Raw genomic sequence first — 26,853 nt, 5'->3', positions numbered from 1 at the left:
CTCGTATTTCATACCACTTTTTCCACTCAATCTCATGAGATAAATATACAGTAATTATGTTTATCAGTAAATATAGTGCATAATATTGTCTATAATCAAGTACCTTACATGTTTTGGACAGCGAAAGGATTAAATTTTTGTATGCCATGCCAAATAAATAACAATACTGTTGTAATGTACATTTAAGCCCTGCACACTAATAGGTAGACATTTGGATGGAAAGTTCAATGGATTTTTCACGTCGATATGATGAAGTACAAAATGGCAAACACTTGTTCTATAAAATCAGTGAACAAAGGCACATATACACATATGCAGAGCATACAGCACTTCTTCCTCGTCCCTACCTGTGTTCTGGCACATGTTACTGAATTTAACAACCTACAAGACCCTCCTAAAAACTTACAGTGAAATAATGCAACATAACAAGGGAGGAGAGAGAAAACAAAACAAATTTTCACACAACTGCTACATCGGCTCTGGAGCATCATGTAATCTATACTTCTCCATCTTTGACCTTCACTAATTAACAGATTTCATCGCCTAAAGAGAGGCAAGACTGCTGAACTGTTTGTTAAGTTAAGGTGCCAGTAAACAAAAATATTCAACTCCATCAAAATATTAACATAACAACAATTCATATAATTAAATGTTTCCTGTACATGAGGTTTTGCTCTACAAACCCGAAATGCATCCTAAATACTTTCCTAACATAACACGTGATATAATGTATAAACAATTTCAACATAATTATATCAGATAAAGTAATATCTACTGGCCTATACTCTTTAAAATCAAGTGTCAAAGAAGCAAAGAAAAAGCCTAGATTAAAAAAATAACAACAATTATGAAAACCAAAGGAACTGTGTGGAAGTCTAATTAAATGTGTGTTAAGCATACCCACCTTTCATATCAGAACTGGTAAGACATAATGTCACAGGCCCTGCATGGGACTATTTGATTTACTTGGTTTAAGCATTAATTTTCTGTTCTAAGAGAATCTAACCTGCAATGCTGTCTATTCTTTTCTGTAACTCTAACCAACGACGAAGCCACACAGGTGATAGTTCAATCTACATAGAAAACAATTTTTATGGATTACATTATAAACAAAATGCTATATAGTCTTACCACTGCCTCTGCATCATTCATCAATATACTGAATTTCAGGCAGCTTACAATAACACTGCACATGCATTACAGGTGGAACTTCAAATGACGCAGTTCAATCGACAAATATAAAATAAAAATAATTTTCTCATATGTACTAATGATAAGTATACGCTAATACCTTATAATAGAAAAATTTCCATAAATGTACAGTATTTAAACAAAAGTAAGGCACCCCAGTACCTCACAAAAACTTATAACTTTCTGCAACACATGAATCCCTCGGAAAACGTGTCCATACATTATTTGTAAATATCAGGAATGATTATACTTTGCTCCTAAATTTCAGCATAGGATATGGCACATCATACACATAAATTTGAATTACATCATAGTTATACTTCTTGAAAAAATACTTACACACTCTAAAATTATAGATTTTGGTATGAATTATATAAAATCTTCAGTTGATCCCAAAATATAAGGTTTAAAAAGCTGTGTGGACCAATTCTGAAATATATCGCTGTCCAACCTTTGTAGAATCCCCAAAGACCTTCAGTCCTGAATATCTTCACAACGCAGTCTGTTATGCCACTGTACAATAATCCACGGCCTTTACCGTCAAGGCCTGGTGGAAAGAAACAAATTTACTCACATTGGCAGCAATATCCAGTAAAATCAATGTTCACAGCAAAATCAAATTCAACTTCTGATCTAAAACTTCAATGGCTTCATAAAAATACGTAAAAAAAACCAAGATACTTGATATGCATTTATTTATACTTCAGCAAAAGTAATTTTTGGCACTGACATCAAGCATTTACAGATGCAGAAGATACATTAGAGCTAGTTGATCCATAGTATATAAGATCCTACTATCAAAATTTATAGCAAAATGTACTATTTGAAACACCCAAAAACAGAGGGTTGTACCTAGTGTACAATTTTTAATTTGAAAGACTTGTCACTGAGAGGGCATGAGGAAGTATGGGGGCCACTGAACTTATTGCAGTTTGATCAATTCTTTCATGAACATGTTAAAAATTGTAAAAATGATACAGTAAATGCAACCTACCATATTCCACACCACGTATGAAAAATTAACAGAAATTATGCGAAAACATGTAAGATAAAACTATGAATAAAATCAACAACTTAAGACACCAAATATAAAAAATTTTAAAGCAATTTGTATTTTTCCTAGGTATACAAACCAGGGCCTTTTACGCAGGGGTATCTTTCCAGGTGAGCTAGAAACTGGTTGGAAACTAGATAACAAGGTAGTTAACCAGGTGGTTAACAGGTGGAGATGGGGGTGAGTTGGGGAGTATCCCTCACTCACGATCATCGTATTCACTCCTCTGCAGCTACAGGGACTGAGCAAGGCAGTTGTGGTGGGAAAGTATATAAAAGGCTCTGGCTTGTAAACCTATGAAAAATACAAATTACTGTACTTTTGAAATGTTTTATTTGTTCCTATGGGAATATAAACCATTGCCTTTTATACAGGAAACTTATTCCTTAGGATGGAGGTCAGTCCCCACAACTGGCTGGAGCTGACAGCCAACGTGGAACTGCCATGCTTTCAGTTACCTTGCAATCAGGGGAAGTCATGATTCCAGTAACCTCCTACTGGGCTGGTGAGATGGTTGACGAAAGAAGTACACCCCTGGGTCTGAGTATCCCCCAAAAGCGAGAAGGGGTACTAGTGCAAAGAAAAACTTCGGAGAAGCATGTCCTGGCTAAAACTCACTACAGGCAGTCCCCGGTTAACAGCGGGCTCGGTTAACGGCGATCCGGTTTTACGGCGCTTGTCTAGCGACGAAAATCGGCAATTTTCAGCGCCAAAAATCACCAATTTCCGCTTATCGGGCCGATAACTGGGTACTGGCGCCAATACATACCTGACAGAGGTGTTGGTAACTGAAAATCTGTGCTCTTCGGCACCGATAAGCCCCGAAATTCGCTGAAAAAGCGCGAAAACAGCAGATTTTCGGTTATCGGCAATTTTCAGTTATCATCACACCCTCAGAACGGAACCCTGCCAATAACCGAGGACTGCCTGTACTGGGATACAGACAAAACTCTACCAAGTCCCCTCTCCCCCTTGTTATAGGAAAGACAACGAAGGAGATGCCTACCAGTCAATGGTAGGGAGAGGCTGCCTTAAGTGTATTCACCTGTAGCCTGTCTGACTCCAGCATGCTGCTCCCAAAAACCACAATAAGGACAGAAGGGAATCTAATCATTCCACTTCCACCAAGACTTACAGGTGCATTGGACAAGATACTGACCTTGATTCAAAATGGAACTCAGGTAATTACACAACCAGCTGGGCAGCCAACACAGGTCCTGAAGAAGTTTAGGGACTTGGGCGGCATCACTCAGGTACAATGAGGTAGAGGTAGTCTGAAATGCCAGACACTTGCCCTCAAGAACTGAGAGGCAAACCCATCTTTGTAGAACACAATATCACCCAAACACCTGAGGTATGTGCCTTGTCTGAAGACTGAGCACTCACCCAGGTGCGTGTAAACAAATAATTTTCCATGCATGAGTTCTATCAAGCGTGTCTCCAAAGGGACACAGGAGGAACAGATCAAGAGATCTTCCCTGAAGAGAAGTGCTCAGTACTGTGCAAACTCCTAAGAGTGCAGACAAACCTTGAGAAGGTACAGGGACAGGGAGCCATACCAACTATCTAAGCATGGCCAGCATGATCATCTTGCACTACACCATATACCAAACAAACAGGTTGCACTCCAACATTTAACTACCTTGTTACCAAGTTCAACAACTGATTCCAGCTGGCATTGAAGGATACTATACTCCTATATGAATGACGATGGATTGTATTTCTGTAGTAACAAGTTGAAAATCCTTTCCCCTTGTTCAAGAAGTTGTGAAATATTAATCATTTATATAAATATTTAACAGAATAAACTTCTTACCTTGATTATATATACGTGTAGCTATGACATCAAAAGGACTCATGCACAGTGCTATAACTAAACCGCTTGCCATGGCTCCAGCAAAAGTACTTTGCCAACTGTCTCTGGGATATAACTAGAAAAAACACAATAAGAAATACAGTAATTAGCAATTTCATAAAATAAGATGAACAACTAAATATTATTAATAATCTTTCTGGGTCTAGTTTTAACCAACCAGTCACCATATACAGTATTATTTCCAATAAATGACTAGAATATAGAACCTGGATTTTCCTTCTGTATAATTCAGGACAAAACATTTATATCATGTTTTTCTTTAAGAATGTTAGTTTGCTTGGCATCGGCACACATCAACAGCTACTTAATTTTATGTGATACATCTGACTTCTTCCGTAATCAGAAATCATACTGGCCCTGTTGCAGATAGAGCCCTGATTTTTCCCTTGTTTTATTTCAATGCTTTATAATGAGGCCTGGATTTCAGAGATGAGACACTTGCATGGTAGATCTCTCCATGATTTAAAAAAAAAGATATACGTGTATGGTAGACCTTATTTTCTCAGCTTGTTAAACTAAAGGATTCGTAAGGTTTTAAAGCAATACACTTCCCCCCCACCAATTCTTCTCAAATACTATTCTGATTGATGAATGCTTAAAGAAACACGATTACGGCAATTTGCAAACATAAACATACCAAATATGAAATCCAAACCTCTTGCACCTCCAGAGTTATGGCCAAGCTTCCAGTTTTAGACAAAACCTTCCAAAATCAAAACCGTAATTTCACTTTTCAAAAAAATCCTTACAAAATAAAAAACAAAGCAAGGGCACACAGATTGACAGACAGAAAAAAATAGATAATCTTCCTTCTTATGCATCTATGCGTGATGGCTTACCCGTATCAAGTTTGACCGAAATAGCTTAGATTGTGCCACAAGCGTTACAATTTCAAAACTAGTATTGTGGGTTCACTGATAGACTGACATTGACAGAAGGAAAAACCATAGTTCCTGATCACATACTTAGGGGCTAACAACCAGGTACGGTCATGAGGAAAAAATCAATCAGAACCTCAGTACAATTGCAAGAGGTTTTAACCCAGGACCTCCTAAAACATTAAATTTGCATAAAAACTTCATGCAGTTAAGTTTTGGGAGTCTTAAAACTGCTTATCAGCTATGAAAATCATATGTCTTAGAATACCAAGTGCTCTACTTGAATAATTTAATTCTTATTACACTACCTTACCTCGTACTGATCCAACCAATCTTTGCTTTTAGAATATGTGAATAATTGTGAAGCTGATCCTATCCCAACTCGTGGGATGGAAGTAGTTGCACCACGCCAAAGACCTTTTAAACCTTCTTGTTTGGCTATGTTCTGAAGTGCTGACATAACTCCTGTACGAAGAGAGAGGTACGTGGGCTGTATTCAATCAAAAACAGTACTTTAATTTTTAAAAATTCAGATACATCTCAAAACATTCACAAACAGGACATTTTATAATTCAAACCAACCCACACGAACCAAATGTTTAGTAACTGTGGGCCTAGGTAAAAGCAGTCCCCGGTTATCGGTGGGGTTCCGTTCCCGACGACGTGACGATAACCAAAAATCGCCGCTAACCGAAAATCGGGGATAATAGCACTGATCCCTGGTAAGCGGCGCCGATGACCGGTGATCAGCGCTGCCGATAAGAGGTGATCAGCGCCGATTACCGGTTATCAGCGATGAAAATCTGGTTATCGTCGTCGCTAGACAAGCCCCGTAAAACTGGATTGCCGGTAACCGAGGCTGTCGATACCCAGGGACTGCCTGTAATATGTTACTACACAGGACCACAGTTGTGCTTCTGCTAACAAACATTGAAGAGTGGAGCTGTACATAAAGAAGTTTATCTTTTAATGTTTATTCTTCTGAAGAATTTTAGCTATATTTGTCAGTGAAAACATAATGCACGTACAGTGATTTCTTCATATACGTAATAGATAGGTTCCTGGAGCCCTTAAAAATTGTTCAAAATTTACATAGGTTGAAAATTTATAAAAAAAAAACCTTCAGAACCCCTTGAAAACATTTTCTAATCCCATTCAAGGTGCTATCAAAACACACTGATGAGGTTTATGGTAGCAATTGCTACAAGTAACTTTCATAATGATTTAAAATAAACAAAGTGCAAATAATGTTGCTATGAATAGTAGACAATAGGTGATAATTAGCTTGTCTTCACAACTGCATCACACACAACAATCAGTTCTTTGAAGCATCTAATATCTATGTAAAATTTTATCACTGGTATTGATAGCTATGTTTTCTTTGCATAATGGAATTATTTCACAGTACATATGGTACTACATAGCTTTACAGTGAAAACCTATCAAGAGTAAATATTAATTAAGGCAGCAAATATAATGTAAAACTTAGTTGTCTGAAACCTTCAAAGTGTGCACTTATTTCAACTAAATTTCTGTTAATTACTCACTTCCTAATTATAAAACCACAATGCTTACATATACAGTCCTAGGCATGAAGTATTTTAGCACAGTATACTTAAATGTAAAACAATGCCCACAAAGTGAAATATTGCAGTTAAATTATATTTGGAATGAAATTTTTAAAATAACTGCTGTGTTTCTGACGCTGGGAAATGTAATACACTTGTCCTGATCCTTGCAATTTCTTGTCTGATTATATATATAAAATTATCTTCTTATTAATCTCAAAAAACCTAATGTAACTAAGGACATCAAATTAAACTCAACGATTTTTTATAATAGACAATCAAATATGGGTACTCGCAAAATGTACTAGTGGATATAATCACATATGCACTAATGAGTAGTCTTAGATAACATCCAAGCTTAAATAGTATGATCAGGTGATGTGGGGGAGGGAAAGGATAAGGCAGATTTCTTAGGTCTAGGCCTAAAAACTTAATGGAAGGAAAAACACGTAAGGTCTTTGATGTGAATGTCCTGATGACATGCATGGGACTTGTATGCTGCTTTTATTTGTAACAGTTTGCCTGAATTGGCATTTTTTTTTATTTAAATTTTTATTTCGGGAGTGATTTTTAGAAATGTTTTAAATTTTGTTCAGGGTATTTTCCGAAGCCTTACAGGTCCTTATGATAGTCTAGAAATGTGACTCTGGTCTATAAGGAATTTGCTACCTAAGTAGCCTACTCATATAACCTTGAACTTTCTGGTGCCACGTACATGAGTCTCTGTCAAGCAATTCTTACGGGTTTACTCATGACCATGCATCTATCCACAATTTTAAGATACTACTCGATGATTTAGATTTCGTATTTGGTGCTGTAATCCCATCATTAATTTCCCCTCCACTCTCCAACTGTAACTTATACATACCTTGATGGTTGTGCTGATAACCCACAGCTATAGATTCGACGGCCTGTGACTGTAGATGTGTCTTCACCTGCAATGATAATTCAGCATAATTTTACTTGCGAAGGAGATGCTACACCTATGGAAAATATCTCATCCATATTGTAATTGCTGTTTTTTGGGTAAGTGGCTTATGAAATGGCAGATATATAAAGATTTTCAATACAATTTCATATTATGCATATACTGTATATTAAATATTACTTACAAGCCAACTTAACCTTAAAGTACCGATTGTCTAATTATGCCATGTCAAAACTAAAATATTTTTCACCATACTGCATCGTGATATATGTCGCACTTTGACTGACATATACCTGATATTTCAATGCTTACCAAGTAAAGAGGACTCCCAAAGAATCCACCAATGACACCAACTCCTGCTCCGGCAATAACACATCCCAAAGTTGAAGTGCTGCCATCCTTCAAAGATATGATCCCCGAGTCAAGGATTTTCTGGTACAACCCGAATCTGATGCCATTCATCACTACCTGGTATCCTAAAGCTGGCCCCAATCCTTTTGAAGACCACTCCATCCATCTTCCTGAAAATATAAAATTTAAAATTATGTGCATCTCAGAGATACATAAACCTTCTATTTACTTGCACATATTGCGTGTTGTATAACAGTCACAGCGGAGAGTACAACTGCTATTATTATTATTATTCTGGAGCTTAACCAGACCACTGAGTCAACACACTTGACTCTGGTACAGGTGGTCGTCAGCGGAGATCAGGCATTATTTTCAAAAGAGACATTACGTGTTCTCCCGTGTGAGTATACCTTTCCTACAGAGCTCCCCATTCTTGTATTTTATCACAAAATGCCATTCTTGAGCCCAAAAAGGTTTAAATAAGAACATCTCCATAATGTGGGATTCAGATGTCTACTCCAGCGAAGAGGTCTGTCTTTATACAAGGTAACTTGAAATTTTATATGCATTCCTACAATGAGCAAACCTATCATCTTACTTATGTTGAGTAAACAGGAGAAAAGCTAATAATGGCTCATCATTTTGTCTGAGCAGAGATACGATGAAAAGTTGGTTACAGGAACCTACAAGTTCTTTTTAAGATTCACAAAATCTTCTATGGTCTGACTGCGTAGCAGAAAATCACTCCATGTAGTAAAAATCTGCCAGAATAATTCATAATAAACCATCAAGGTTTTAATCTCTCAGCTATGACAATCTATTCTTTATATTTTAGGATTATGCTGCAATAACTCATTGATAAGTTACTTTCAAAATTTTAGTTCAAGAATACTCCACATCATATGCTTTGCTTTTTCAATCATCCTCCCTAAACTTCTAAGCGGTTGCAACACTTGGCATTTCAGTATATGCAAGGGAGTTACGGAGGAAATTTGTTTTTTCTGTTTGGTATGAGTTGCTTTTTTTGTGATTTGTTATTATTCCTAGCTGGAGGACAAAAGCAGATTCACAAAGGGTTTTTGCCTGGGAGGACAAGATTTCATAACATAATGTGCTGTGTACACACAAAAATTGACTACTGTTTACTGCTGTCAATTTCTTTTACAAGGGCTACGTTAGGTCAATATTTTGGAATAAACTAACAGCAATAACTTATTTTCTCCATGGGCTTATTGTATTTTAAAAAACTCATCTCCTACAAGGTAAAGAAATAACTTCACTTTGCTCAACAGAAAAGGGTAGCTATATCAGTTGCAGAGAAGTTGGCTACGTGCTCAGGTCAACATCTTGCCCTAATAACTTGGGATACAAACTTACTTCTTTGAAAGTGTAAATACACATAAGGATAAAGCCTTTATTTTATGTGCACTAACAACTGTGAATGCAAACTTTACTTGATTCCAGTTTCACTAAAACCACATCCATAAGCCACAAGGATGTGGTGTTCTTGTAATACTTGTTGGCAAAGCACTGATAAATAGAGGAATTCCCTTACAATCAGATTTACTTAGTACCCTAAGGCACTGACTGAGGGCCAACTAAGCAAAACAGTATCGTATCTCTAAGTCATCTCCCCATTAAAGTCTTACACAGCTGGGATGGCAAATTGGCCTTAATATCCTCTGATACACTGGCCTCTGGTTTTCAGACTTTTTAGTCTGGTACAAAGACAAAGTTCTGTTAAAGTCTATCCACTTGTATGAGTCATTTCTTAAGAAGTCTATGTAGCTTTCTGCAAGCAAAATTTAACAGAAAACAACTAAAGAGGACACCCATGTTCCTCACAACATCTCTAGTCTAGTTTTACCTCCATGATACACAAAAGAAAAAAAAAATAGCCACAAACAAGCAGATAAAGATACTAGTTAAATGCTCATCTGACATTCAGTGATAGAGGGCAGTAAGACATCTACTATCCAAGACAGCTGAAGAAAATGTGCTTGGTGATGGTAGCCGAGTGAGGGATATTCCCAATCTCACCCCCATAACCACCAGTTAACGTTCTAGTTACCAAGTTCAACAACTGTCTCCCATCTTAAGCTGAAGGCTACTCCTATAAAAAATCAATGGTTTGTATTCTGTAGGAACAAAAGAGACTTTAGTTCAGAAATTCTATTTCATTAGACTTCAAAATACCCTGACAAGACTCATGTTACTCATTTAAGAAAAAATCTACAGCAAAAAACTTCTGGTTCAGTTTGGAATTCACTTACAATAGCAAAATATTTATTGCTTTATGTATGTGCTGACTGCAAAAATCATACCTTTCCAACCATATAAGCTGCATGAAAAATATTTCTGTATATTACAGTGTATCTCCCTCGCTCTTTGAGCTCTCCCTCAAGTTGCATACGAGTCTTGAGAACATCCATTGGGTTTGACACCAAGACAGCACCACATGATGCCAACGCACCTAAGAAAAAATCCATCGTTCGGCCAGTTCAGCTCTGAAAGGATTAAGTCACATATTGAGTTAACGAATACAAGATTACCATGCAAAAAACAAAATAAGAATGAAGTACAATTATGCTAAAACAAATATTTGTAACTTATGAAACATCAAGTTGATAAAGCAAAAATTTTGTTGTTTTTTTTTTTTGAAAGGCAAAAACTTGACAGTGGGTTATGTGAAAATAACTTAAGGGCAGGAAGGGGGGGCGGGGTCAGAGTTCTCGAGGAAGATAAGTGTTTGAAACTTCTAGTTGGAATAGACAACTCCACCAAAGTGGAGAGGTCAAGCCCCTTCAGTTTGAAAACCTGGAATAAGGCTGAGGGATAGCCTTTCACCCCAGAGACTGAAAGGAGCTTGTCTTGGTGAACAGATGATCTGAATGGGGAGATACTCCTTCTACAACACCTATCACAGAAGATGTCCCACTTTCCTTGGTACACGGATGCTGAGGAATGACAAAGGTACCCTGGCATCTCCCATAGGAGATGCTGGATAATCCCATTACCATTCTCCTAGCCAGGTAAGGAACCAGCACCCTGAGTTCGATGAAGTTAAAATGGTTAGGTGAGGATGCATTCCACTAAGACATTTACGGTCTCCTACGTCAGGTTAGGTGGGGTTTGGCTGCCGCTGGTTAAGGACCAAGCACCCTAGGTTAAGTTAGGAAAGGACGCATCCCTTTAAGTGTCCATATACATCTTTATATTTTGTAAAATTTGTTCATGATCATTACTATTGGCAGGTAAGGACTACGAATTTTTTTCGACTGATCACGTGATTATGTATCAGGTTTCTTCTGTTGGATTGTGTTGGGGGTGGGGGGGAGGAAACTACAAATAGAGGCATCGGCAACGACAATAATGGTTGGATGTGTATAAAAAACAAGATAAAAAATCAGAAAGATATATCGGTGTATTTGGCTACAAATTTAAGTACCATACAATTGCATCACCCGAGCCACTGTCGACGGAGGGGTCAAGTGGCCTGGCCTAGGCTACCCCTTAACTGTAGTGGGCATTGCAGGGGTAATACAACCTAACCAGACCTATTTTTACCTAACCTAACCTCAGAAGCTATGCCCTTAAATGGTTGTGGGGGGGGGTTAGCAACCACAGAGCCCCCCTTGCCAGAAGAACAGCCCTTCCACAAGTAGCCTACGTAGGTCACAGCAGGTCAGAAACGTACCCTCTGCGAAATTTAAGAAAAAAGGATATAAAAGAATAACAACAATTATAGTAAATTGACCCATGCCATGACGTCACCACGGGAATTGGGTACGAGACCCTTGGCCTTAAACAGGCCCTTAAATCAAGGTTTTTCAGAAGTAGAGCACAATAATCATGACCCTACAGCGAATATTAGGGAATATCAATAACCTACGGACTTCCACTTCACATTTCGCAATTGCAACTAAAAGTTTTGACAAAATTGCACTATTTAAAACCTTCACCGAAACAACTATGATTAAAAATGCGACGATTCACACAGAAAAAGAGATACCCAATCAATGGTCGAAGCAGTTAAGGAAATACAGACGTGAGCCGGTCTAAGGGTGTGTCTGTTACTCACGAATTACTTAATAGTTAAGACCATACTTAACGCAGCACAGAAACCTGAATGATAGACATATTCATATACTTATTCACCTTCGGTTAATGCCAATCACGCAGACCAGAACGTCATGAAATGAAGTACTTTTGTAGAATGGTAGTAGTGGTAGTAGTAGTATCAGCATCAGCAGTAGTAGAAGTAGTAGTAGTGTTATGGACGTTCCTTTAATGGGCACGAAAAAAAAACACTCCTCAACATTAGGGTCAACTTGATCTTTCTGGCCTTAGCAACAGACAGCTTATACAGACTTTCTGCATTACGAACAGGCGAACGAGACGGGTTACGTAAGTAACATTAACATCTCCAAGACGTGACAGAATTAAAATCTGGGACAGATCTGTTATTGTTCACCCAATTACAGGAGATTTATTGTGTTTATATATATATATATATATATATATATATATATATATATATATATATATATATATATATATATATATAACTGAAAGGACATCATTCAAACTGAATGGGACTGTTTGTCCAAGAAAGCTTGTAACTTTTTTTCTGAATAAATACTCCACTGATACCATCCAGTTTGAATGAGGTCCTTTCAGTAATTCTACTAATGCACAGAACAATTGTGTATGTGATAAAGTTAATATATATATATATATATATATATATATATATATATATATATATATATATATATATATATATATATATATATATATATATATATATATATATATATATATATACACATATACATACATACATACTAGTACACGTTTCTCATTCTAATCAAAGGAATTCGCCATGACAGAGTAAATGTAAAATCTAAGCTAACCTTCATATTATATATATATATATATATATATATATATATATATATATATATATATATATATATATATATATATATATATATATATATATACAATGCTGAAGTCAACTGAACTGAGGTACAATTGTTTTCAATAGACTGGGCCTGATTGTTCCACTAAGGTTGGGAATCAAACCAAGCTCTTCCCGTTGGTGAGACAAACATCCCAACCACTGTGTGTGTGTGTGTGTGTGTGAAGTTACATAAATCTTATGGGAACAGATATCTTTTATCTATGAACAAAAAAGCCATGCACCTGTGTTCCCATTACTCTCTCTCCCCCTCCCCCTCATACACACGTGTGTGTGTGTGTGTGTGTGTGTGTAGATACACTTTGAGCTCGGTGACCAAATGGTTGAATCATAACAACTGATGATGATTCATACCTGAAGCTCACAGGTGTTTTAGTTTCTATAGTTTTCAACTAGCCTCTATAGGCCTACTGCTCATGTTGCTTTCGATTGTGAGACAAAATTAATAATGAAACTTGTATCATCTGTGTAAATTTTTATTTTTTCCGATTAGGCTACTTCCTGTAATGGTTCATGATGCTGATGGCACAAGACGCACATTTTAAACCTAGCAACGCAGGACTGATGAGACAAGTGTTCAATTGGAGGTCTGTTTTTATCTGCCACAAATGTGTAAGTTTTCCACGTATTCTACTTCCTGATTGGTATTTACAGTATTACAAATAACTTCTATAACCTCGACTTCCAACTGCGTTGTATTTTTCTGACTTCCACGTTGATTATCATTTCTAAAATACGGTTCCTAACTATTCTGGCTATTTTTCCCCTTCGTCAAAACCAACGAAAATAATGTTTTGAAACTACTAAGTTCAGGATATTTTCACTTTTGAGGGCTGAGGCATTCATCGGGAAAGACAGGTATTCAGATTTATGATGGGATAAACACAAACAACTAATAAGTGATAGAGAAAGAATCTCAAAGACTCTAATATACATAAATAAATTACTAAGAAAGGCACCGAAAAGGAATTATGACGTCATAGGGGTTTCGAATTCCTTAAACCGTGACATCGAGACTTGAAAATAGGAGTAGATGAGGTTGAAAACTTCAAATGACTGGATCTAAAACCAGCATTACTGTACTGGTATCGCCGTTAACAATTTGGTGGGACTTCAAAATTGTATTCTATTCTTCCAAAGTTACCGTAAACGTACACAGTAACAAATTTTCTTGTTATGGAAAGGCTCGCAGTGTTGTTTGTGCAATTGCCAGAAGGAAGATGATTTTTTGTACTTTTCTGGTAGTTAAATCAGTGACAACAGAGAGATACACGAGGCATAGACGAAAAGGCTTCACCAGTTAACTTGAACATTGCAGATTAATCAAACAAAAACCTCTTTCAGTTTTCTTCTGAAGATGGAAGGAGAAACCCAGAAGATTCCTGTGTATAACTTATTTACTTGTAAATATTTACATATTACTTGAATCTCGAGTACTTTCAGGTCCTAACTGTGACCATTTTTCATGAGATGTGAAGGTGGTCAGGTTGGTTCAAGGCCCAGTAATCTTCTGGAACTTATTCTCCCTATGCTGTCATTTATATGATGGCTGTCCTGGTTTCCAGGATAGCCATCATATAAATAACAGCACAGGGAGAAGAAGTTCCAGAAGATTACTGGGCCTTGAACCAGCCTGACCACCTTCACATCTCTTGAAAAGGGTCACAGTTAGGACCTGAAAGTACTCGAGATTCAAGTAATATGTAAATATTTACAAGTAAACAAGTTATATACAGTAATCTTGTGGGTTTCTCTTTCCATTGCAGATTAGGTTAACGGAGCAGTATATGTCCATGGAACAATGTATATATGTATGTATGTATATATGTATGAGTACTCTAGCAGGTGTTGTTGACGTATATACTATGTTTCAGTTATCCACTCCAGAGCATTATGACGTGTCGCAACAGAATTTTACAAAACGTCATTTTGAGCACGATCGCAACACCTGCACAATGTTGAGACCTTACGCCTGCTTATCTATACGCCCACACCTGCTGAAAAACATCTGTTATAGTTACCTGACACGTCATATCATAGCTGTATTGTTAACTGCCAGGGACTGCTAATTCAAGTCGCTTCTAGCTCCTGACGAGAGAAACACCGGCAGTCCAGCCGTCACGACATTCGTAAGGTATATTCTACGTTAACAAAACTTTCCAATCTCTCAGTCTCCTTTATTTATCATGTCAATTTCTGTCTAATGTTATCGTACTACATAACACAGGAATAGACTCCCGAAGCTGCTCGTTAAGCAAAAATGTTTTCAAATTAATTTTCTTTAGTACTAAACCCCACCAGTCACCCTTCAGCCGGATGAAAAAATGTCTCCCTCAAGCACCAATTCAAACCTATGCTCAGGGATTGAGAAATTCTTTATATCTTTACTATATCTGGATTTCCAACTGGTCTCAGGGAACCAGTACCCAAAATACTGTGTTACAAAACCAAGAAGTTACGTTCATTCAGTGCATTGCCATTGTATTTCCATAAAATGCCCAGCTTAAATGAAAATTAGGGATTTTTTTCGAGGACTGTTGACCCTTCAAAACATTTGTCATTTGATTTTGGGATCCACGGTAACTTAATTTAACATTTCAACTGACTTAATAAAGGTGCAATGTAGACATATTCGTCTTATCAAAATGCCTTTGGTACCGTGTGACTGCACATATTTCGTACAAATTGAAAGATGCTCTTGCTTTAAACAGCAACAGATGAGCGGATTTCAAATCAATGCGCGGGCGCGTGTGTGCGTGCTTGATGCATGCAAACGTATTTGCTTGTGTACTAATTTGACGATTTTGTTTGTTTCCTCTATCCTGTACAGAAATATCTCCAGAATGTCGTGCCACGCGACCCTTGTCAAGATACGCGCGACTTTCAAGAAGGAACCACTACAAGTTTCTTGCTCTCAACCGCGAGTCCGCATGAAGATGTTGCTCGGCTGAAAAATGAATCCCACCAACGCCTGTATATTTTACGCTCACGCTCTCTTCCTTGTCAGCACAGTTTCTCTAATGCTTTTCCACAAGCTGTCTCTCGCTTCGCAGAATTAGAACCAAGCACCCTCATATTAAAAATCATGTGTGCCATTGTCCTAAAGTGCACTCACTACCAGCTTTTGCATTTTTCTTTTGAGATTCACATTTTGGATCCTCTCAGACTTTTAGTCTGAACGAGGAGGCGTTCAGAAAATTCTATGAGCCATTAACCAGTCACTTCTCCTGTCTGTCAGGGATACGTATACTGATACACACACACACACACATGGACAAATATATAGCCTATACAGTATATCTCAAAATAAACGAAGCAGATACCAACTTACGAGAAGGTTGACAGAGCGATGAATGTAAGTGAAAGATTGAAAAATGAATTATTATTATTATTATTATTTAGCATTTTCTGTTCAAAAGGATGGCTGGATCGTGTGAACAAATCTTATACCGATTCTTCTCAGTTTTTCTTATGACTCTTCCTTGTATAAGGAATAAAACTTGTATGAAAGCTGTTCATACATTTCTCTTTGCCGTAATACGAACACTGGCGAGTTGTTGGCCAATATTAAAGTGGGAGAGAAGCGAGCCATACTAAGAATTGAGAAGACTCAACATGAGATTAATTTGCACGATGCAGCCATCCTTATTATCATTACTGAAACTACTATTGATTACCAAAGCATTTTACGAATCACTGTATTGTTGGAAGAGAAATAACTGACTAAAATGAATGTACATGTATGTCTTTGCTTGCATAAAATCAAATATGCCATAGCAGATTAGATTCATCGATTGTTCAGGTGAGATTGTTTACCATAATCGATTTCAATTTTCATTGAGTGATATATATAATTGAATACCCCTGAAATAAACTCATTTAAATGATATCATAGGCAAGAACTATTTCCGCCTTCATTCACTAATCCAGTTCCACTCTGCACCAGAGTGGTGGGACAGTGTCGAACCTGTTCCGAACTACGATCCACCAGGCTACCGATACGATCAAAAGTATCTGTATCCGAACACCGAGTGTCCGGATAAAGCCTCGTTGACTGGAGACACGGCCAAGTGCGAGATACAGTGCTTGGAAGATGCTGACTGTCCCCCACTCAATTTGTGCTGCCCCAATGGATGCGGGAGGGTCTGTGTCCCCCCTAAACCGACAAGTAAGGACGATGGTTCTGTTTTTTTTTGGATGGCACTGTCTGTAGGTGTGAGTTCCTGGAGTGAAAGAGTGAAAAACTCCTTGATGCGTTCATAGGCACCGCAGGAAACACTTGTGGATACAGGAAAGTAGGAAAAGGGAATAAAACAAAGGCGCGGGATACAGAATTGAGTTACTGTACTATTGAAGCAAAATAGCATATTTCTGGTATAACTACATCAAAGACGAGAATATCACATACAGGTAAACAGGAGGATGGATAGCGGTCGAGAGGGAAGTATTAGGAAGAAAGAAACTAAGAACAAAGAATAGAATGGTGAATGTGAGCAAAAACTTTGGAGAGATTAAGATTTTTTTTTTTCTAATGGGAAGTAACTGCAGAGAGCAAGATTACTGAGCGAATGGATCTCCAGATAAAAGACCCAAATGGAGAAATGTTTTCTGAGGTGAATGCAGACCTGCGTCACTTGAAGGTTTGCTGAGTGTGGAGGTTTGAGCTAAAGGATGCTTTACGCGAAAAGGTCAGTTTAAGTTCAAGAATGCTTGCAAAAGTTATGAGGACGCTGGGATGGAAATTAAAGGGTTGAAGAGTGGACAAACACCAGACATTGGTGGGATTACATCAGAGATGCTATGGTGAGGTTGTGATAGTGTGACTGAGTGTCTGACCAGGGTTTGCAAGCTATGTCAGGATGAAAAGAGGTCCTGAAAGAATGAGTGAGAGGAATAATTGTTCCAAAATAGAACAGCAAAGTAGACTGTCTTGCTATATCAGGGGATTTTATTGAGAAGTAAGGGACTTGATAAGGGAAGCACTGTGGAATTAGACAATGAAAAAGGTGTGCGGATCAAGTGTCAGTTATGAAACAGCTATGTTAGAAGTTTAAAAGTAAAGAAAAAAGCTACAAATGACATATATAAACCGAGAGAAAACTTACAATAAAAGTGATAGAGGCAAATGTTGAGACTGTGGAGGGTGCAGGATTATAGAAGATGAGTAACTGAGTGTCATAAAAAGTTATTAGAGCAAAGCTTGTGTTAGAATATGTGGATTGGGTGGAGAATAACTGCTGCGAAAGTAGTCTGAGACACAGGTGTATTAAGTCTCCACAGTTGTTTAACATCTTCATCGATTGAGGGATGCTGGAAGCCCAAGGAGTAAGATGTGGGATAAAAGAATAAATCATAAATGGTGTGTGGATGGTTGATAATTTCAGATGATACAATACTGATAAGGAACAGCAAAGAGAAATTGCAGAAACTACTGAAAGAGGTTGAAATGTGAGCAAGAAAAAAATCATGAGGGTAACTGGAAACCCAGAAGACGGAGCAATGAATACTAATAAGGTAATGGCAGAGTGGAAGCAGTTGATTTACTTATGTGTTTGGGAGTAAATTTAATGGACGATGGTGGGACGCGAGATGAGGTGTCACAGAGTAGGTGAATCAAAAGATTAAGGCTCGGAGCATCTATGGAAGCTGAGGTGGTAATGTACAAATTGTTGAGCTAACTTATGACATATGAATAAAAAAAAACTAAATAACTTGAAATGACAGTGTATATAATAAGGTAGAGAAAGCAAGAAATCAGAATAACAGAAACACAAAATACACAATTTAACAAATAACAATCTCACAGATACACAGGAAAAATGCCTGGTACACAAAACAGTACCAACATCCAAGGACCAGGACTTAGGACTTGGTGGTGGCTTAAGGCCTGTGTTGTGTTCTTCCTCACTACCCTCATCTACACGGCAGATCATTACTGTCATACAATCAGAAGTTGGGAAGGTGGCAGTTAACGTAAAAGGTTTTATGGTACCAGATAAACACACCTTTTAATCATCTGGAAAACAAATTATAATTGTTATACAAATATACATAAATTACAACAATGTGTGCTACAAGACCAAATATGAATTGTTATGAGTAACAACATATCACTTACAATATATATATATATATATATATATATATATATATATATATATATATATATATATATATATATATATATATATATATATATATATATATATATATATATATATATATATATATGTATATTAGAATTTCACTGAATTAGAACAACCCGTTTACATTCCACATTCCACTGAATTAAAATGATCACAATATGTTACAAATTCAGTTATCACCTTAGTAAAAGGAGACAGACACAGGAGAATTTTTTTCAGAGGACAGAAAGCTTTCAGACAGACATGTACGTACGAGAGCTATAACTTCTCTGATGGGCCTCTTCTTTTCTTTCCTCGAACTTAGGCACAGATGAATGTGGCTGTTCAGTGAGCTTCCTCACCCAGTCGGGGTCTTACTACGAGTACTACGATGAATACATTTATGAGTACGATAACGACTTTTACCATGACCTCAGCTATTACATCTACAATGACTATGCGGACAGAGACGACATCTTTCTCAAGAACTTCATCTGGGAATCGCTACGAGAGAGGTAAGGGCTGAAAGAATGAAAAAAGGATTCGTAATTAGTAATGGGCATCTATGAATCGGGTTGAGTCAATGACATGAATTCTCTCAGAATAATTAGATTTAGAACACACTGAATCATATGGATATCTGGAATTGTCTTTGCTGTTACAGTGTTTTACCAGGGAACAATTAACTTGTCAAGGTCATGCGAAAACTAAGGAAAATCACAGAGTAGTTAACTATTTTCAGTAAGTGAAGATGACTCTACAAAGTAAGTCGTCTTTTTTATTTCACTTTAATTTTATATATACATGGGGCGAGTTCACAAACCCATCCTCTAGAATATACAGCACCTCAGTATGATACAGAAGACTGTATGTTTAACCGCTAATCTTCCACTACAGTTTCACACCATCTATGGAACCGTATATCATTAATCCTGATTTCACTGAAGTGATGCTGGGGCCTTACAAGACTCTGTGCCAACTCAGAGAAGGGCTTGAGTCAGGATCAAGCATTCTTTTCCAAAACTCCAAATACGATGTATTCAGAAAGAAGATTAGAAATCTGTGTAAGTATGCATTATGCCACATGAAAGTTTTTTGTCTGTCAGTGAATTTATGAAATAACTTTAAATCCTTTGAGAAACCCTGTGCATTTTACATTTCTTATCAAACTTTGTTCTGCTACAACCTTTGCTTCCTACTTTTGAACTAAACTTTTAGGAGAATAATCATGAAAATGATATGGTTTTCAAACTGGAATTTTGTGACGAAGCTTCCTGCTGACAAAGATAAAAATTAGTGGGACCTAAAACCAGTTGCTACCTTTGGACAGCAGCATAAAAAATGAAAACTGATGGAATACTTTTTTTAGTTATAGTGACTAAAAGAAATGAAACACTGGAAAAGATCAGCACGCTGGACCTGGGGCTAACTTATACGACCATCTGCCTCATTACCATTGGAAATGTTGAGGTTCCTGATAAACTGCTTAGTCAGCTGACTCCCCTTGGAGTGAAATTAACACCGCCACCACTATGTCACTGGTCTGTGGACTCCCATTACGACCTAAAGAATCTCGCACCGAGTATCAAAAAGATCATTAATGATGGTAAATACTAATAATAAAACAGAATACAGTAAATGTATTTACACAAATTAGCTCACGATTTGCATCTCTTCCAAAAACGAGAAATTTCACGTACAGTAGAAGGAATATTTGGAATAAAAGAAATTACTGAAAATATTACAAGTCCATTGTAAATTTTGGAATTATTATTATTATTTTTGTTGGCAGGAGGCTGTTCATGTCCAGGGGAATCTGGCCCTGTTGGTCCTTGTATAGGTGAGTATGTTAGTGAAACCATTCTTGTTTTGCAAACATCCTGAAACATGAGTTTCATGTTCTTAATGTAAAACAATCCATCATCATCAGTAGCATTATGAACACTTTTATGCCAAATTTTCTTTGCATGTGGTTAGATGCAATGAATTTAATCCCCTCTCTTCACTGCCTGCCTGACTTACCCTCTGGTCTAGGTCTTTGAGACCTTCATCAACGCACTTCATCTAAGATTTTTCAGCACCATTCTACTGGTCTTCCTGTCCTGCAATACTTCCATGACTACTACCATAATGAATGTTTCTCGTCCTTTCTCAAAACTTGTATATAAACCATCTCATTTGAGCTCCCAGTGTTTACCCACTATTCAGTGTCTGCATGTCAGCTGCACAAAGTAGGTCTGTACAGGCTTTATGCTAGGTTCCTATATTTTTAGCCTTTTTATTAATGGGAAACAGTACTCATATTTTTCAGTAGTTTAGCCATTTTTTTCCACAGCATCCTTGCTGTTACTCATATTTTGGTCACTGACCTCTCAACACCTGCTTTGCAACCCAGTGTGTCCCCAGGGTAAAGAAATTGTTCTAACAGTTCTCAGGTTTTCTCCTCCATGCACCATAACACTTCTTTTTCCCCCCCTCTTCCCTATTTGCTCCTCAGAATTTCAGGCGCTGAAAATCTCTTCCTCTGTTTACCTTTATTCTGAAACCATGAGCATCTTACGTAACCCCAACTGCTACATTCGATACCTCTTATGATACTGATGTACTGATCTCAACATCACCTGGCTGCTTGTTCCTTTTTCCTGTGTTAATAGAAGTACAAGGAATGTCCTTCCTTCTGGAGGGCATAAAATGCCTCAAAGAATAAAGGTGCTACATATTCTAGTGATTTCATTGTAAGTTGAGATACAGGCCACTTCCTCGTAAATGCCAGTTACTGCAAGATGGCTGCTGGCATGCATTTCTGTACTGTCTTTCTAAAGAATGGTTATCTGCACCTTATTTAGGCACAGCTTTGTCCTACCTTACAAGGGAATCATAACACTTTCCAAACCAAGAAACGCAAAGTAATATTGTGCCATATTACATCTCGGTTTTAAACAGAATATTTGCTCTAAATTATAGTTCACCTTTTTAATCTATGTTCGATAAAGGTAGAGTGAAAACAAGACTAGTATGCAGATTAAGAAACCATCTGGTATCCTGTTAACCTGCTTCTTTATTCATTAGAGGTCCTGTTGTGCAAGGATAAAAATACGGCATATGCAAAAGCACATATTAAGACTGAAGAAGGGTGCAACCCAGTTACTTTCTATGATCCTGCCTTCACTAAAACTCCATTTTTACATTTCTCCATCTGGCTTGATGATGTGCTTCGTACTAAATACGTATTACATTGCAAAATCCTTCTGTACCATTAATATCTGGCATTTGCTTCTCGGCTGTTCTGTTACTTTATCTATTAATTATCTACTACAGCAACAATAACGAAAATTTATCCTAGGAGTCAAATTAGAGTAATGATGAAAATATGGTGCTGATAAAATTTACTGAGAAGGTAAATTGATAACTATAACTACTGTACAGAGAAATATAACTCTGTTAAGACAAAGATAATAGAACTGCAAGACCTTCATAATTAGCAACATTTTCATGCTGCATCAAGGCAATGTTAAAATAGCTTGAAGGTCAAAATATGCATCAAGACCACATAAAAACTGCTTATATAAAGTTCTGTATTTTGTACTAACCATATTCCTATCATTGCAGAGGAAGGTGGCAAGTGCACAAAGGATGATGATTGTGGAAAGCCAACACAGATTTGTGACAAAGGAGTCTGCAAGAAACAAGACTGTTTCCAACCGGACATTTTTGAACCTACGCCTGATACGGACTATGATTTTTACTCATCTTTTTACGAAGACCCAATTGACAACAGTCCTTATAATTTTGGTAATACCTATTACCATAGCTATGATTATTATGCAAAGGAGTACGATGATATCTTTTACGACGATGCTTTTTATACCGATTTTGAAGCTTCGATAAATCAAATAAGAAAATCCAGGGAACCTGATGAATCCAAAAGCATAGCAAAACCCGTTATAAATGAGTCAGAGTCTATGCCATTTGCAAGTGGTAAAATCAAGACAGTGGCTGGCTCTTTGCTGAAGCAGTTGACCAACAGAGATGTTCTTGATAAATTCCAAAAATCATTCTCAGGTAAGTTGTCTAGAAAACATCTCATAACTTTGGAAAGGATAATCCTAACCGGTTATCCGGAATTCCTTATTTTTCGTCAGTGGGTTTGGTGAAGTGCATATTTTTATTTTCATCTCTAGAAAGTGGGTTCCCAACAAATTTGATCTTCATGACATTGAAAGATATTGCATTTTCAACTATTTCCACACCAAGAGCCTTATGCCCTTGATGAAGTTTGCTATCCAAGGATAAATTTTCAATGTTGTTGAGACAGTAATTCATCCAAAAAGGCAGCTTCAGAAAAAAAGATACTGTATATTACTGAAATGTCTGGTAGTGTATTATTCACAGCCTTGTGAATAATACACTACCAGAATTTTATACATGGAAAACCTAAGTCTCTTATAGTTCATATAAATTGGATCTAAACTTAACGATGGTCCACAGTTATTACTATCAACAATCATTGTTATGTTATAATTTTTCTATATTATTATTGGGATGAAATCTGGTCTTTTAACAAATAAATGATCAGAATGCAATATTTTAAACAGAAATCTAAAAAATGCAAGATTTAAAAAAAAAAAACTATGCAGGATACTTGTCCGTCTAGGTAAGGATTCTCACTCTGACCATTGAGTAAAGCCAAAGTATATTGAAATACTTACTTTTATTGTGTTTTTGCAGAATGTTGTGCCAGGAACTACTTTCAGTGCTCAGGCATTCCAACAATGTGCCTTCTAGATTACAGCGTCTGTGATGGAACCCCTGACTGTCCTTTGAAAGATGACGAGTCTGAGGAAGCCTGCGCTAAACGTGAGTAAAGCTTACACATCGGTTATGAACTCTGCGAGAGTAGAGTCACTGATGACCTGTTATGAGTTACACACAAGGGGACCGTTGCCGTCGCCAGCCGCAACATTAATTACAACTGAATTTACTGTATACAGTATACTTAAAATGAATTGCTTCCGTACACTGCTGGTGACACATCATTAAATCATGACAGCAAACGCTACATGCACGGTATCTTAAAACTTTTATCTCTTTCTGGGCTTAATAGAACCATTAGCTATTGTTGAGTGGTCTCTGTAAGAAGCCCAAAATGTGGGCATTAGTTCCATTTAAAAACTAACATTATACAAGTTCAGCATGAAAGATGCATGACAGTCAAGGAGTGGAACTATAGTTATGGAACCACTTGCAGAGAAAGATTAAATACACTGTACATTTATGTGAACAGTACTGTAATTTTTAACACTATAAATTTTCAATTGAACTGACTATTCAAATGCCTTTCCAGGTGTCTGTGGTGAAGGATGGTTCAAGTGTCAGTCGGGGGGATGTATTCAAATAAAACATACGTGTGACGGAATAAAAGACTGTGCAGATGGTTCTGACGAATACTGCCAACAGCAACCTGACTGTCCTCCCTATAGACAGCATTTCTGTGCATCTGGTGAGTGCATTAGTCATTACAGTATATGTGATGGCACTCTCAACTGCAGAAATGGTGAAGATGAGCTAGCCTGCAAATGTTCTAACTTCAGGTGCAAGTCGGGTGAATGTATCAGCAATTACAATGTTTGTGATAATGTAAATAATTGTTTTGACGGCTCAGATGAAGATTGCCTCAATCTGCAGTGTCCTGCAGTTCATTCCTTCAGGTGCAACAATGGCCAGTGCATTAGCAAAGATGATGTCTGTGATGGGTTCAGTCACTGCTCTGATGACTCTGATGAAAAGCTTGAAATTTGTTCACCTCAGGAATGCTACTTCTGCCCTTCCGGTAAATGTATAAGTAAGACAAAATTATGTAACGGATATAATGATTGTGAGGATGGAAAAGATGAGTCTGACTGCAAAGACTATAAATGTAGCAAGGGACAGTTCAAGTGCCATTCAGGGGAATGTCTTGGCATGAAGGTTTTATGCAATGGTAGAGAGGAATGCGTCGACGGGAGCGATGAAAGCTCTTGTGGCGTTATTGACTGCCCTGACTCTAGGCCTCTTAAATGCTCTTCAGGGGAATGCATTTCACCTGGAGATGTATGCAATGGAGTTTTCAACTGTGTTGACAAGAGTGATGAAAGTAAGTGCTTGGCTTTGCCTTGCCCATCAATTTATGCAGAGAAATGCAACTCTGGAGAATGCCCATATGCATTTTACAAAGACAATGAGTATAAGTGTGATGGCATTCAAGATTGTACGGATGGCAGTGATGAACTGAACTGTGGGGCACAATGCAAATTTACATGTAAAACAGGGGATTGTTTGTCATCTTGGGGAGAGGCATGTGATGGATATCGTGACTGCCCTGATGGTAGTGATGAGGAAGACTGTGATGGAGCTACCTGTTTTTCCAAAAAATACTTCCGTTGCAATTCTGGTGAGTGCATGTACTACCCTCGGTGTGATGGGGTAACTGACTGCCGCGATGGCAGCGATGAATTAAACTGTGAGGCTTACCCTTGCAGAAAGAAATACTTCAAGTGCAACTCAGGAGAGTGCATCAGTTATGGCTTTCGCTGTAGTAAGTACACTGTGGATTGTAAAGATGGCAGTGATGAAAAAGGATGCAAGAAAAAGTGCTGGGATAAAGCCATTCACTGCAAGTCAGGAGAATGCAAGGACAAGTATAAATTCTGCGACGGTTATGCTCAGTGCTTTGACGGAAGTGATGAAAAAAGCTGCTCGGACCTCAAGTGCCCCTTTTACCGTCCATTCAAGTGTGGGTCGGGGGAGTGTCGCAGAGCCTTCTATCGCTGTGATGGATTCACCAACTGTGCTGACGGAAGTGATGAGGCAAACTGCGCTGAATTTACTTGCCCTCCTGCAAGACCCTTTTCTTGCAAAAATGGCATCTGCATCACTTACTACCAAGTTTGCAACGGTTATGACGACTGTGGTGATGGTAGCGACGAGGTGGACTGCAGTAGTTTTAAATGTCCAAAATCAACATTCCAGTGTAAGAATGGAAAGTGCACATCTTATTACACTGTTTGCAATGGTTTGGATGACTGTGGTGACAACAGTGATGAGATGAATTGTAGTACTGTAAAATGTCCAGAATCTTCTTTCCAGTGTAAGTCTGGAAGGTGTCTTCCTCTCAAGTTGGTCTGTAATATTGTTGAAGACTGCCCTGATGGAGATGATGAGGCCAATTGCAAAAACAAACCAAAATAGTGTAAATGAACTCATTTTTAAAGATTGATAAATGATGATACCTATGGTATAATATAAACAGAACTCTAATTGCATAATTGAGAGGTGAAAACATACCATTACGAAGTGATGCTTAAATTAAATGAGACTTTGTCATTGTATAAGTTAAATGTACCAATGAAAATTATAAAACTGCAAATAAATATTCATATCAATCCACAAGATTCATTCAAAACCGTGTCCAAAAGATAACAAGAAATAGCAAAATACCTAAAACATAAAGCTACTCTTCTCTATAATGGTCAACAACATTTTCATCAAGTATTAGCGACATTATCTAAAACCCATTTGTATTGATTTATATAGATTTTAGGCATACATGCAAAGCACTGGGGCAACTAAGGCCATTCAGTGCTGAAATGGAAACTGACAGTAAAAGTCTGAAAGGTGTAACAGGAGAAAAACCTTGCAGTTACGCTATGAATCAACTGTTAGGAGAGGGTGGACAGCAAGATGGAAGAAAGAGAATATGAACGGAGGTACAGTAAAAGGAATGAAAGCAGTTGCAGCTAGGGGCCAAAGGGATGCTGCAAAGACCCTCAAGTAATGCCTACATTGCACTGCATGAGGTGCACTGACAGCAATAGCCCCCTACGGGGATCTACAATCTATTAAGAAGACTTTTCTTTCTA

At 37.6% G+C, this 26,853-nt stretch overlaps 2 protein-coding genes across 5 annotated transcripts; one reads left to right on the top strand and one right to left on the bottom strand.

Moving 5' to 3' along the window:
• Nucleotides 1-1,394: 1,394 nt before the first annotated feature.
• LOC136828241 (solute carrier family 25 member 35-like) lies at nt 1,395-11,852 on the bottom strand. Its single transcript, XM_067086090.1, is given in 8 exon segments — nt 1,395-1,738; nt 4,062-4,176; nt 5,313-5,464; nt 7,436-7,502; nt 7,808-7,995; nt 7,998-8,016; nt 10,171-10,353; nt 11,739-11,852. Coding segments are annotated over 7 exon segments (903 nt in total). The 5' UTR covers nt 10,336-10,353; nt 11,739-11,852; the 3' UTR covers nt 1,395-1,541.
• A 2,883-nt stretch (nt 11,853-14,735) lies between these two features.
• LOC136828236 (low-density lipoprotein receptor-related protein 2-like) lies at nt 14,736-26,376 on the top strand. 4 transcript variants are annotated; one of them, XM_067086081.1, is made up of 10 exons: nt 14,736-14,964; nt 15,661-16,632; nt 16,777-16,998; nt 19,281-19,470; nt 19,853-20,019; nt 20,325-20,561; nt 20,748-20,795; nt 22,565-23,017; nt 23,684-23,812; nt 24,300-26,376. In XM_067086081.1, the coding sequence occupies exons 5-10, from the start codon at nt 19,866-19,868 to the stop codon at nt 26,180-26,182; spliced, it is 2,904 nt and encodes a 967-aa protein (XP_066942182.1). In that variant the 5' UTR covers nt 14,736-14,964; nt 15,661-16,632; nt 16,777-16,998; nt 19,281-19,470; nt 19,853-19,865; the 3' UTR covers nt 26,183-26,376. The 4 variants fall into 4 exon arrangements, with proteins under 4 accessions (XP_066942182.1, XP_066942181.1, XP_066942184.1 ...); XM_067086083.1 differs by having other exon boundaries at nt 14,810-14,964; nt 15,661-15,803; XM_067086082.1 differs by having other exon boundaries at nt 14,810-14,964; nt 15,661-16,185.
• Nucleotides 26,377-26,853: the final 477 nt, after the last annotated feature.

This window comes from Macrobrachium rosenbergii, chromosome 42 (genome assembly GCF_040412425.1).
Source record: "Macrobrachium rosenbergii isolate ZJJX-2024 chromosome 42, ASM4041242v1, whole genome shotgun sequence".
In the NCBI taxonomy this organism is placed as follows: domain Eukaryota; kingdom Metazoa; phylum Arthropoda; class Malacostraca; order Decapoda; family Palaemonidae; genus Macrobrachium; species Macrobrachium rosenbergii.
This window is presented reverse-complemented; position numbering and strand designations above follow the sequence as displayed.